Raw genomic sequence first — 13,906 nt, forward strand, 5'->3', positions numbered from 1 at the left:
GCAAAAAAAAAAAAAAAAGAATTCAGCTTCTCTGCCCTCTCAGAGGATGTTATCATCTCACGAGGGTTAAAGCGTTAGGGATCTGAAATGCCTGCAGGCCTGCCCAGATACCGGGCAGCTTGGATGCTGCATGGAACACAAACCCACCTGGAACCGTGCTGCTCACGGAAAGGACGATTACACACATGCTCCCAACAAGAACTGTAGGATACGTTGCCCTGTCATTTCCTCCCAAAGATCCACCACAAGCAAGAATCCCCTCGCAGACAGCAAGAGTCCCCAGCCCACTTAGTAGCAGACAGCCTTCCTCAGAGGGTGTGGTTGAACAGCAACGGTCAGCTCCCTGGCGGAGAGCAAGCAGGAGAGAGCCATTCACGGGCCCGTCAGCCAAGGAGGAAAAAGCAACTGAGGCAGGCTCTGTGCTGCCCACGCAGGGGAGTCTGAGCGTGGCACCCCTCTCCTGGTAGCACAAGACTGGGGGCCTGGGGAGCAAGGATGTCTGTTAGCAGGGGTGGCCTTTGCTAAATCTGGGTGTATACTTCCAAAGCTGTGGAATATTTGGATTATACTCAGAGGTTTAGAAAATCTCTCAAAGGTGTGTGTGTGTGTGTGTGTGTGTGTGTGTTTCTGGGCATTTCTGCCAAAGGAGGAAAGTACCAGGATGAATACTGAGGAACCCTATAAATGATCAGAGCAAGAGGTATTTTTAAAATTCCATCCTGAAATAAGCGGTACTTGGCCATTCATGTGCTAAACAGAAAGACTCCCTTTGGGGACTTTATCTGGGACACTGTTCTGATAATCTGCTGGCAGCAGGGGGTGGGGTACACACAGACTTCCCAGGTGCAGGGGCAGTGGGGGCTGCTAAGCCTGGAAGCTGGGGTAAGAGTTAGCTGGGGCTCTGCTGAGGAAGCACTGGAGGAAGCTCTAATCTAAAACTGGCTTTGGCTGTGTGGAGGAGGGAACCAGGGGTAGAGTCAGAACAATAGAAAGCCTTCTGTTTACTGAGTGCTTGCCATATGTCAGGCAATACTTTACATATACTAGTGATACCTCACAGCCTTTGAGGTAAGTGCTAATTACCCCCATTTTACAGATGGGTAAACTAAGGCTTAGAGATGCAGTAAAGTGCCCAGATGTCACATGGCGAGTAATAGGCAGAGCCGGGGTTTGAATGCAAGCAGTCGACTCCAGAGGCCCTGCTCTTAACCTCTGCACTCCTCTGCTCCAACCTCACACATACATACCCCTCTGCCTCCTGCCCTCCCCGGCCTTCCCCTTCTGCTTCCCTCTCTAGACTGGGAGCTCTCTCGAGGCAGGAACAGTGTCTCACTTGAACTTTGTTTTCCTAGCAGCTGGCACAGTGCCTGTCGTATAGCAGTGACAGCCACTCAGTGTTTTGTGAAGGGGCAAATACGTGATTGGATGAAATAAGGGGTATATGGATGACATAGAAACCTGGACCCCTTCCAGGGAGCTCATTGTTATGAGGCAGCCGTCACAGTAGTTTCCCCTATTTGCTGTCCAGAAGAGGCACCTGGTCTCCCGAGAAGCAGGGATGCCCTGCCTGGTACCCTCTCTCTGGCTCTATTGTTGCTATGGTAACTGCTGATCTAAGCACTAGCTGTTCTGCAAAAGGACCAGGAAAGCAGAGGGGGCAGAGGGGCCAAGGAAAGATACCCCTTCCTATTCCCTCAAACTGGGGCCAGTGCTGCAGACCCCCTTTGGTTAGGTGCACAGACATTTCCTGAGCATTTGCCTGGCCCTAAGGTAGGTGTGGAGGTCCTGCAGGTCCCACACTGTGTGCTAAAGGAGCCCCCAGGGAAGACAGACTAATGTGTGATTGAGTGTGGCAGAGGAGGTACTAGAGGGACAGCCTCACTATCAGTGGGAGAACCACGAAGTAGGAGTTTGGCTGTAAGGGGCCCTCCTAAGAGCAAGGGTAGAGACCTCCCTGGTGGTCCAGTGGGTAAGACTCCACACTCCCAATGTAGGGGGCCCAGGTTCGATCCCTGATTGGGGAACTAGGTCCCATGTGCCACAACTAAGAAGTCCGCATGCCACAACGAAGACCCGGTGCAGCCAAAATAAAATAAATAAAAATAATAGATAAATAAATAAATGTTAAAACATGGGAGAAAATTTTTTAAAAAAGAGCAAGGGTAATAATCGCTACCTTTTTTTAAAAATTAATTAATTAATTATTGGCTGTGTTGGGTCTTCATTGCTGCGCGGGCTTTCTCCAGTTGAGGCGAGTGGGGGCTACTCTTCCTTGTGGTGTGCGGGCTTCTCGTTGTGACTTCTTTTGTTGCGGAGCACAGGCTTCTAGGCGCACAGGCTTCAGTAGTTGTGGCATGCAGACTCAGTAGTTGTGGCTCACAGGCTCTAGGACGCAGGCTCAGTAGTTGTGGTGCACGGGCTTAGTTGCTCCGCGGCATGTGGGATCTTCCCGGACCAGGGCTCGAACCCATGTCCGCTGCACTGGCAGGCAGATTCTTAACCACTGCGCCACCAAGGAAGTCCCAACAACTGCTGTTTTTGTTGTTTATTATTCATCAAGCCCTAAGCTAAGTGCTTCACAGGTGCCCTTTACACTCAGTCTTCTCAATGGCTGTATGAGGTGGGCAGCATTATTCCCATTTTACAGGAGAAGAAACGAGGCAAAGCCATGACTCACAGAAATTATGTGACTTGCTAAGCAGGACGGTGGCACAGCTGGGATTTGAACAGAGTCCAAGTTCTTAGCCCCTGTGCCATCTGCACTGTCTGGAATCTCAGTCTCATTGGCCTTTGCACGGTTTTGTCATGGGAGAGGTCTGGGTCCCTCATGGGCAGAATTTCACACTGGGCTTCCAGTTTGAGTGGGCACATGGAGATGGGGCAGGGGGACCTCCCTTCCTTGTCTCTCTCTGGGTCATTGGACACTCAGGCTGAGCAATCTTGCTGCTTGAGGTCTTGTCTTGTCCTGGATGGGTGGCGCTTCAGTAGCTTCTATTCCTGGCTGATTACAAAATGCTGCAAGGAGGAAACAGATGTGTGGAGGGAGCTTCTTAGGAATCGTTCTGGTGGAAGCTGTGGCTATCAAGAGGGCCGAACGCCACCAACCTCCCTGGCCCTGAATCTGGCTCCACTTAAGGTTCCTGCTGCTGCATCCGTTGGCCCTGATTCCTGGGGTATCAGCAATCGCGGAGTATGTATGGGCTGATTCCTCATCTCTGGCTGGGAGATCTCGGGGCTGACCTGAAGTTCAACTCCTGGGGGGCTGACTCAGCACTAGCCATGCCTTTTGGGAGAGACCCAAGGCCAATATCCGCCTTTGGAGGCCCAACCACTGTCCCAGGAGACTTTGGTCTAACACAGCTCAGTTCTCTGCAGGAATAGGTGAGCAATGAGGCCGGGGGTGGCTGTGTGAGTCATCTCTGGCCAGTTGGGAAGACAGGCCCAAGGGTGCCTTGCGAGAAGTGGCAGGAAGTGGGTCTTTGCTTTCTATTTCTATTTTAAACAAAGTTACCCTAAGAGAAACCTTACTGATCGGTGGGTTTTAAAGAAATAGAAAGGACTGAATTCTTCCCAACTCCCGACCCCGCCCCCGTCCTGAAAATCTCATCTCACACTTTTTTTTTTAAGGTTTTCAACATATGTTTATTACATTGAAGCCTTCAGTGCTAGGATCAGGGGGTGACACAGGTCAACGGATGTGAGGATGCTGAGAACTCAGATGTCAGTCTCAGCTCTCTTAGGAGGAAAGAAGGAGGGGCAGCCTCCACCTGCCTAGGTCTCGGCGCGTCTGAGCAGAAACCTCAAGAGTTCACAGCAGCCAGCAGCCGCAGCTCCAGAGCCGCTGTGCTGGTGCTGAGCTGAAGGGGTGGGCGGAAGACAGTCACGGAAGTGCAGCTCGGCAGAGTTCCCGCCTTCTAAGTAGAGGGGCGACAGGAGGTGTTTCCCAGCCCAAATGAGAGGGAGGGGCCTGAGCTTCCCAGGGAACGGGCTGGGGCAGGAGCAGCTGTCCTCGCGCCCCCTCCTCTGGGCCGGTCACCTTAACACTCCTCCTCTTTGATGTGGTAGGTTGTGCCACCCCTGAGGCAGTGGGGCTTCTGGCGAGCCCTCTGGTGGGCCCTCCGAGAGCCAGCCTGGCTCTGATCCCGGGGCCTTTGGGAACCAGAACCACAGCCTCCTGCGCAGGGAGGGCAAGGAGCAGAGCAGGAAACCAGGGAAGGAGTTGGGCCTTGGGGAGCGGGCATCTGAGAGCACTTGGAGTCTCCTGAGATTGCCGCTTCTGCTGGGACATCTCCTGGCTAGCCCGTGGAAGCCTAGAGGAAGACGTGTGGACCACTTATCCCGGAGGAGTCTGGAGGCCTCTCATCTTGCACTTTTATGACCTAAACTTTTCCCCTCAAAAAAAGAAGCAATACCTTTGAACACCTCTGAGGTTTATGTGGTTCCATTTTGCTGGGAGAGAGTTTGTTGTTGACAGTTTTATTTTGTTTTCTTTCTGGGGCTGTAGAGGAACACCAAAGGGATAGAAAATGCCACTCTCACCTCTAAAGCAGGGTTCTACATTGTGCAGGAGGAAATAAGCCAGCCCTGGGCTCAGATGAATTTAACACAGGCATTTGGTGACAGAACGACAATCGTGTTGATTTTTCTTTGGGGAGGCTCTTCACATTTTCCTGTGTATAAGGACAAAGTGTCTCACTTGAACTTTGTTTTCCTAGGAGCTGGCACAGTGCCTGACATATAGAAAGTGATAGCCACTCACCAAGTATTTTGTGAAGGGGCAAATACATGAATATATGATTGGATGAATGGCGGTATGAAGGGTGTATGCATGACGCAGAAACTTACAGCTCAATCCCAAAGCTGATCCGGCAGCTCACACACCCCTGTCGCCATGCAGGCCTCAGAGCCACATCGTTTCCCTTTCAATTACTTACCAGTCTTCATTGTTCTCTGGCTTATTTTGTGGCCATTGGTCTTGTCTTCCTAATAGATCCCGTTCACTGGGGACAGAGCCCTCCCCTTGTCTTATATTTCTGTTCCCCACATAGCATCTGACCCAGGGTGGAACACAAGCTGTGTTGTTCAGTACTTGGTTAAAAATGGCTTTTCCTCACTCCAGAGTCATGATGATTGAATAAATCCCAGAATAAAGGGATTACTCTTATTTTTATGTTAAGATGCTTGGTGGTGAATCCATATACAGCAAGTTGGTGAGTACAGAATATAGCGATTACCAGGAGAGGATCACTTCAAAGCAGGTTTTACACACAGAGATGTTCACTGCAGTGTTGTTTAAACAGCCAAAAAAGTGGAGACACCTTAAGTGTCCCTCAGGGGAGGGTGGGTAAATTAAGGTACATCTATCACACAGGGAGATAGCAAGCAGCTATTTTAAACAATAAGGTAGAGCCAAATGTTCCAAAAAGATGTCCAAGAAAAGTTAGATGGTATGGTGCAATTTATGTAAAAAAGAACTAAAGGGATGCAGTCACGCACGTGATACGTACATATATAGAAACATTTTGGAAGGATAAACAAGATACTTCCTACTGATTAACGGGGGAATGGGCTGAGAATTCAGGAGTGGGAGCTTTTATCTGTTACTTAATTTTTCTGTGGTTGAATTTTTTTATCATGACTGTATTGGTTTTGTTTTTAAAAAGAACAGACACACAAGTTAGAAAAACAAGCTATCTTTGGATGGCAAGGAAAAATGTTAACTTTGAAAGATGTCCCCCCAGGGTAGAGGGAGGGGGCGAGTCCGGGGAGGGCAAAGTGGGGGGCCGTGGTGAGGTGAGCCGAAGGCCCACACTTCCGTTACTGCATGGCTCTTGGCTCTCTGCTTGTGGTCAAACCAAACAACTTTCCTGCTCTATCCCATGAGGCGGAGACCAGACAGGGCATGAGGATGTTCTGAATCCCAGTCTGCCGGGAGACTTAAGTTAGAACTTCCAGGACAGTCACTCCCTGCTGCTACAGCTGCCACCAACCCCACTCTGGAAGGGTGCTTGGTACACAGTACGTGCTACTTAAATGTTGCCTACGTCTACGGTGCTTTCCTGCCCTCACTCCATGGTTCTGGCTGAAATGCTTTGCCTGGTCAGTCCTGCCCATCTTTTAGAAACAGTATCTGGCAGCGCCCTACCGTGAGGCCTTCCCTAATCCTCCAGTATCAGGGGTTCTTGGGCTTCCAGCATCACCTGGGAAACTCGGCAGAAAGCAGATTCCTGTACCTGACTCCTAGAGATTCCACTGAAGTCTGCAGTGTGGCCCAGGAACCTGTGCCCCGGTGACACCCATGCGTGACCTGCTAGAAGGGAGTGCTCACCAGCTTTGCCTCCCCCATCCCCTCTCTGCTTCTCCTACCACTAGTGGAAGTGTGGGTGTACTCACGGATGTCTGCGGTGTGGCAGATGCCGCTTGGGCCACAGATCCCAAGCAGGCTCGTCGGCTTCTACCAGGCCTTTCTCCCAACAGTTTTGTAGGTAAAGCAGTCCACTTGGCTTTTCTTTCCCTTTCCATCTGGGAAGGAAGTGAAGAGCCATCCTCAGCCAGGGGTGTTATCAGTCACTTGCGGGCGCTTTAGCGATAGAGCCTCACCTGGCTGCCGGGCAGGTTCAAGGTGGGGGCTGGGCACCTGCCCTAGCTCTCCATGGGACTCTGACGGACACCCGTGATTACAAACAAACCAGTGCTGGCTGGTTTGATTACAAACCACGTTCTCAACCCAGGCTGTGCTTTTTTTTTTTTTTGGTCATGCATCATGGCCTGCAGGATCTTAGTTCCTGAACGAGGGATTGAACCCGTGCCCCCCTGCAGTGGTAGTGCAGAGTACTAACCACTGGACTGCCAGGCTGTGCTTTGACAAGGCAGAGAGAGGGACTGGGGCTTTTGAGGAGGAGGGGCCCTCGTTCAACCTAACCGACCTTGTGGCTTCAGGCCAGGCCTGCTCACTTCGCTTGTCAAGAGGTGCAGCAAAAGTCCTGGGGCATTTGGTACAGCAAGTGAGCAGATGCTGGGTCCTGTCAAGCATCCTCGGGAAGGAAAGAGATCCCTCGGAGAAAGTTGTCCTCACTGGAAAGGCCTAAGTGACCTAAAGGTCTAGAACTCTTCTGTTTAAAAGACATTCTCTTTTCTTCAAGCCAAAAGCTTCACATTACTCCCAGGGCCCACATTCTTTGCACACATCAGCTCTGTGAAATAAGGTTTTGTGTTGGAATCCACCCTATATAGCCTGCTTTCAAAGGCCCTTTCTGGAACTCTGCAGGCTGCCTCAAAGATGGGCCAGAAATATTCTGTTTTGCTATTTTTTAAATTTCCTGAAAGCGTAAGAATAAAAAGGGAGTGAAAGCTTCCGTGTGTCAATAGGAAATCCACCCCCTCCTCAGCTCTGCCCTGGGAAGCTCACAGATTTCCTGAAGTTAAAAACAAACACTGTGACCAGTTTCTACTCCTTGCAAGAATTTAATTCTTCCTTTAACATAAATAAGGCAGCATGAAACGCCAAGAGTCCCGCTGCCCTCTGCTTCAGAAGCAGCTTTGGTGCATAAAAGATCCCCATTTCCCCGCTGAGTTGTTGTCTCTGTATAAACAAGAGGCCGGAAGGTAAGCTCTCAGTGAATTTTCTTCTGGAAGCAAAGGGGAAGCCGACGGAGACTCAGGCTTGGTCTTGGCTTCTGGAGGCTGCTCCTTGGTTGCTGGGGTCTCCTCAAAGCACACCAGATGAGGATGGGAAAGGCAAGGCATGGGTGACAATAAATAAGGAAATTCCCCCAAACTGCAAATGGGGCTTTGGGGTTACTGTTGGAGACCATGTGGGCCTGGGGAGGGGCAGACCCAGGTGCTGCCCAGTCTAACCCCAGCTCACATGGAAGGAAGCTTCCTACAGCTTCCTATGGGCTTCGATGCCCCATAACAGCTGAGCCTCCTACTGTGAATTAACCCTGTCAGGCAAACTGTCTGTCTTCTAGAACACTCTGAGGCTAGGTGAGAGCACTCCTGGGGAAGAGACAGGATCCTTTCTTCAGTTCATGGTGAGCCCAACACCCCTGAGGAATTGGGTACGTGTCTGGGAGGCACGGCCAGTTTCAACCATGGAAGGAGAGTGCTGGGGAAGGAGAACTCATTCTTGCTTCACCTTGGCCCTCTGCAAAGGTTACTGAGGCAATGCCAAGAGGGGAGCTCCCAAAGGGCAAGTGAAGCCATAATTGGAGGAGGGAGTGGCTTCCCAGTCCCTCTGAACCAGGCCTGGAGACCGAGGCCAGCTCTGACCGCCGGCTCTGGTGCCTGCCCAGGGATCGCAGCCCAGCAGTGCCAAGGTGGCCTCTCTGAGGTCTGAGGGCTGTGCTTGTAGTCTGTCCTTACGTGTCCCAGTCAGCCAAGCCTCTGTCAGGCTCTTAGGGTATTGGTCATCTGTGTGGCCAGGAAGGCCCATCCAGAAGGGAGGGCTCTGTGCAGTGAGGGAGCCCCACTGGAATGAACAGCCAAGGGGATTTTGGGGCCTGCATGTGGAGCTGGGTTTCCACAGCAATCTTGTTTCCAGGCACGCCCTGCTCTAGGATTGGAACCCTGAGGAAAACTCAGGGCTACAGCATCCCTCACCTCTCAGCTCTATGACCTTCTCTGAACTGGGCATCAGAGGCCAGACTGCAAACCAGACCCCAGGTAACAGGCTCTGCCCTTTGCCCCAGTGACCCTGTGCTCCTCTTTCTCTCTCATCGTCTATCTTCGGTGCCCCCCACCTCTCAACATACTGGTGGCCAGAGAGACCAGCTGTGGAGAGAATAACGAGGGTGAGGGGCCCACATACCATGCCTGTACCCAGCGTAGTATGTGGCACCCACAGGGTTCAGGACATAGCATCCTGGGAGAAGGGGCAGAGAAAAGGGGGTGCACCCTGAGTGAGATGTGTAGCTGAAACAACGGCCAGCTTAAACTTCTGTCTGCCACCAAGTACCCACTTCTGTGTAACAGAGACATTAGCCACCTGGGGCCTTGAATATCTCTAGGGCTTTTCTCTAAATAGTATAAAAATGGCAGCCACAGTGGGGACCCCTACTGTGCAGGCTGTGGATGGAACACTGCAAATTCCCACACTGGTGCCCACTGCTTGGTTGCAGATGCCTGGGGTCAAGGGTTACCGGAAATCAGGGTGCAAGGTCTTAACACGGGTCCCTGTTAGCATTCCTGTAGATCTTTTGTTGATATTCAAGTAACGACTGGACCTGGGATATGAAAAGAATCACACCCAAATCGATGTTTGCATTGTGTGTAACTCAGCGTCCATAGAGTTCTGTCATCATCTTGGCCATTGGTGGTGATCCAAAAGTAAGCTGCGAAGGATCAGTCCCCAAACCCAGACAACAGCTTCACCAGCAAGCCCCAACGGCATGAAAGCAAACCAGCTTTGGCTTGGAATTCTGTTTCCTCTGTGCTATAGGGTCTGGCTCCCCCGGCAGGCTGAGCCACGGCGCCCTACAAAGCCTGTCGTTTTCCCAGGACAGGGCCTGCACATGCCCCCAGGGGTGTGGACATGTAGGATGCCTTGTGTCCTGGACCTCTGGGTCGTGGATGCTCTACAAGATGACAGCTTTTGAGGGCAGGCTGCCATGGTCTGAGGGAATATGGAGGGAATACTCGCTAATGAGCGCTGGGGCATTCTTGAGCATCTCATAGAAGGAGTCCACTGTCTTCCGGTAGAGACTTCGCTGCAGGACGAAGGGCCGGAAGAGGTTGAGAGGCTCAGCCCTGCGTATGGCCTCAGGGAGCCCCATGGCCTCGGGCACCTTGCAATTGCCGATGAAAAAGTGATGGAGCTTCTTCTCCAGCAGGCTCTTCTCCAGGAAGCAGAGCAGCTCGTGCAGACGAGCATCGAGCTGCTCAGCCTTCCAGGCGGCTGGCCGCCGGGCAAGCAGGAGGTGTAGCAGGGCGGTCTTCAGGTGGTAGTTGCTGAGCCTGCTGGGGCCGGTCAGGCGGCTCTGTTTGGAGAGCAGGAAGGAGGCAATCTGCAAGCAGCTGAGGTGGCAGGCGCCCTCGGGCAGCGCCTTCGAGGTCATCCTAAGGAAGTGGCGCTCATAGACAGCGAAGGACAGGAGCCAATCTGTGCTGGATGGCGGGGTCCCCCCACAGGGCTCCCTGGTAAGATGGGAGACCAAGTACAGGTCGGAGTCATCATACTGGATCACAGGAATCAGGTTGAAGGGCATGAACTTCCCCGAGCGGAACCTGATCTTGAGGGACCCCGGGGTGTCCAGCTGGCCAAAGGCCAGGTCGAACTCGTACTTGTGGTTGATGCGGTGCCAGGCTCTGGTGAGGGCCGTCTGGAACCACTTCAGGACTCGCATCGTGTCCAGGTATGGGGAGTCTCCGACGCACAGCGGGTCTTTGGCCTCACTACCTGGCCGCACCACGTTGTTCTTGCCGTGGAGGAGACACAGCATGTCTTCCCCGAGTTTGGTCTTGCCGCAGATACAGCCCAGCGTGTCGTCGTCGGCCCGGACCACCTTGATCTGGCCGTAGCCCTGGCGATCCAAGGGCACCGAGCGGCTGGAGCACCAGAGCTCTGGGTGGAAGCGGTAGGGCTCCGGCGGCATGAAGGGCACAAAGAGGTCGCACAGCAGCGGCTTGTTCACCTGCCAGTTCTCGTACATGCTGTCCACGCCGATGAAGTCCTCCACCTCCATGTCCGTGTCCCGGCTGCACAGGCTCCTCAGGGCTTCCAGCAAATCATCCACGAAGCCTTCCACAAACTCCCGGGTGCGGGGGGCATCGGCCGGGGCCCCCCGTATGCAGCGTTCGTAAAAGTGGTCGAGCGTGGCCTTGTTGGGCAGGGTGAGACCCCGGAGGGGGGCGCCCTCCAGGCCGGGCAGCTCGTCCTCGTCGGCGCCCAGGCACTCGGGTGAGGGCGCGTCCTGGTGGTCCTGCCTCCACACCTCGATCACCAGGAAGAGGATCATGCAGAGGGTGCTCCACAGGTCCCAGGCGGCGCGGCTCTCGTTCTGCTGCTGGCCCTCCTCCGCTAAGCGCTCCAGCGCCTCCTTCTCGGCCTCCTTCTCGGCCGCCAGCCGCGCCACCTCCTCCTCCAGGCGCAGCTGCTCCAGCTGCAGCTTCTCCTGGTGCGCCCGCATCTGGCGGATGATCTCTTCCTCGTTCTCGGGGACCGTGGCGTTCTCTCGCGGGAACAGCAGCGGGTGGTTGATGATGGCCGTCACCACCACAAGGCACACCCGGAAGAGCCCCAGCGCCATGGCTGCAGCTTTCCTGGGAACAGGGAGAGAGAGGCCGACGGTCACACTGGGCTCCCCTCGGTGCCGCTTCTTCCCTCATGGTTCCCTCCCACCGACCTCCGCCCCGCCGAGCTGGTGGACGGACGCCCTATGGTTCTTCCCCGTCCCCACGCCCCGCCTAGCCTCGGGAACAAGAACCCCGAAGTCGCACAGCAGCCATCCTGGCTACGCAACCGCAGTGGTGGACCTGTTTCGGTCCGCCCAGACAGCCCTCTTTCTGGCAGCAGCTCCCCACTTTCCCTGGGAACCAAACCTTTTCTACTCCCAGCCCTTATGGTCTGGGTGGGGAGGGCTGAGCAGGTAACCCAGGCCCACGGCTACTTCATGATCCTCCTCACCAGCCACAGTGGTTGTTTCAGGGTGAGCTTATGACCCTATGCTGGCCACTGGGAGACAGCGGTAGGATTTGTTGGGACCGGTGGGGAGAAAGGGTTGCCTAGGGTTGCTGAGGGGACAGGAGTACACCTGCTGGTGGCTCTCTGGCTGCCTCAAAGAGGGGATGAGAAAGATGCCAACATGGAGGAAAGCATATGCCCTGGACCCAGCTGTGCCTGAAGCCATTACCTCTGGGCTTCGTAGTCATATAAATCAATACATTCTTTTTTTTTTTTTTTTTTGGTGGCACCACATGGCTTGTGGGATCTCGGTTCCCCGACCAGGGATTGAACCTGAGCCGTGGCAGTGGAATCCCACCAGGCCACCAGAGAACTCCCGATACATTCCCTTTTTATTTAAGTCAGCTTGAGTTGTTTTCCAACACTTGAAACCAAAATAGTCCTGTATAAGACATCCCCCCCACCCAGTGAATGCCTTCCAGTGAATGCTTGTTTCCTCAGTACAGTATAGCCTAGTGGTTAAGAACAGGAGGGTTGGGTTCCAAAGCCAGCCCTGTCGCTCACTGGGTAGCTGTGTGACCTTGGGCATGTTAACTCACCCCTCTGAGCCCCAGTTTCCTTACTGTACAAAAGGAAAGCCAGAGCACCCAGAGGGTCATCGTGTTGATGGATGTGTTGATCCATGCAAACTGCCTACACAGCACAGTGAATGGTGCACAGCATACGTTCATTGAACAGTAAGTGAAGCAGTCTTGAGCCCTTATCTTTCCCCACTGTAAACCTCTCCTTCTGATCTGGAAGGCTCCACCCCAAATTCAGACATTGATCTCCTGGCTACTCCTGGGTCTTTTCCCAGAACAGTCTAGGAGACAACCAGAGTGACTGAATCACTGGCTTTCCTCTCGCGAGTCTTCTGAACTTTAAATCTGACTTCTTAATTGTGAAAGGAGACACACCATTCCTCCAGGATAAATGGATTTTTAGCTCTCAGGTGACTTCTGGGGAAGGACTAACCTCTTACAACACAGTATTTGCTATTCAGACTGCAGCTGCAGCATCTTCTGGGAGTTGGTTAGAAGTGCAGAATCTCGGGGCTTCCCTGGTGGCACAGTGGTTAAGAATCCGCCTGCCAGTGCGGGGGACATGGGTTCAAGCCCTAGTCCGGGAAGATCCCACATGCCGCAGAGCAACTAAGCCCATGTGCCACAACTACTGAGCCTGTGCTCTACGGTCTGTGTGCCACAACTACTGATCCCGCATGCCACAACTACTGAAGCCCGTGTGCCTAGAGCCCATGCTCCGCAACAAGAGAAGCCACCACAATGAGAAGCCCGCGCACCGCAACAAAGAGTAGCCCCTGCACACCACAACTAGAGAAAGCCAACGCGCAGCAACAAAGACCCAACGCAGCCAAAATAGATAAATAAAATAAATTTATTTAAAAAAAGAAGTGCAGAATCTCTGCCCCACCCCAGACCTATTGAACCAGAATCTGCATTTTAATATCATCCACATTAAAGTCTGAGAAGCAGACTCACATGGTAAGTCTTATATTATACCCTCTTCTCCCTGGCTGGAATCTTGGGAAGTAACAGTTGGCCTTTTCCACATTTGCCCCACTTGCTTCCTGCCAGGGACCTCAGCTAGGAGAGCAAATGGCCAAAGGAGGTCATTGTTGGAGAACCAAGAGCCCACCCCCCCAATATATGCCAATACACCCCATTCCCTGACCTTGAATTTGCACCCTGAAAGCCACCTGTTCTGGTTCTTACCCTAATGGTGCCAAGAGGCAGGTATCTGTCATTAGGTAAGAGCACCTGTGTGGGTTCTACCCAGCAGTGCCAGGATGTACCGGTTTGGCCAGAAAGTTTGTTCAGGTTTTTCCAACGTTACGGAAAAACCCGAACGAACTCTCTGGCCAACCCAATAGATGGCCTGAGTTGCCACACTTGAGCAAAGCCTCCTGCTCAGATGTGATCCCACCCTGTCAGTGGGAACCAAAAGGCTTGGCAGGGAGGAGGGAGGTCCAGCAGCAGCAGCGTTCAGTGTGCAGACACGTTCAGGCCTCTGAGGTGAACTCTGAAGCCCTTACGTATTTCTACTAGAGGAGGAAATGGACGACAGGAGAAAGTGGAGGAAGTCTCAGAGTGGAAGGGAGGTGGGGTGAGGAAAAAGAACGGGGGCAGCCAGCCAGCTTCTCTTCCCCAAGACAAGAAGCGGCTTGCTGGATAATTGAAGAAACAGGTCAGCCCCAGATTCTACGTTAGACAAATAGCAGTGGACAGT

The 13,906-nt window shown here is 53.0% G+C and overlaps 2 protein-coding genes across 6 annotated transcripts in view; both read right to left on the minus strand.

Moving 5' to 3' along the window:
• Window positions 1-13,906, minus strand: part of ITPRIP (inositol 1,4,5-trisphosphate receptor interacting protein) — a 46,128-nt gene that overhangs the window by 14,271 nt on the left and 17,951 nt on the right. For 4 of the 5 annotated variants that reach the window (XM_022568823.3, XM_022568825.3, XM_089898148.1 and 1 more), the window contains exon 2: window positions 7,452-11,259. In XM_022568823.3, coding sequence (XP_022424531.1) covers window positions 9,576-11,246 — 1,671 coding nt within the window. In that variant the 5' untranslated portion in view covers window positions 11,247-11,259 and the 3' untranslated portion in view covers window positions 7,452-9,575. Of the gene's footprint in view, window positions 1-6,393; window positions 11,260-13,906 lie in introns of those variants that run through there. The other variant, XM_022568822.3, reaches the window with a different exon arrangement.
• LOC149747313 (late cornified envelope protein 6A-like) lies at window positions 5-6,395 on the minus strand. Its single transcript, XM_089898152.1, is given in 2 exon segments — window positions 5-4,237; window positions 4,240-6,395. Coding segments are annotated over 2 exon segments (249 nt in total). The 5' UTR covers window positions 4,289-6,395; the 3' UTR covers window positions 5-4,037.

Source organism: Delphinapterus leucas, chromosome 16, assembly GCF_059928025.1.
Source record: "Delphinapterus leucas isolate spDelLeu-1000000601 "Yukka" chromosome 16, BTC_Dleu_Yukka2, whole genome shotgun sequence".
NCBI lineage: Eukaryota > Metazoa > Chordata > Mammalia > Artiodactyla > Monodontidae > Delphinapterus > Delphinapterus leucas.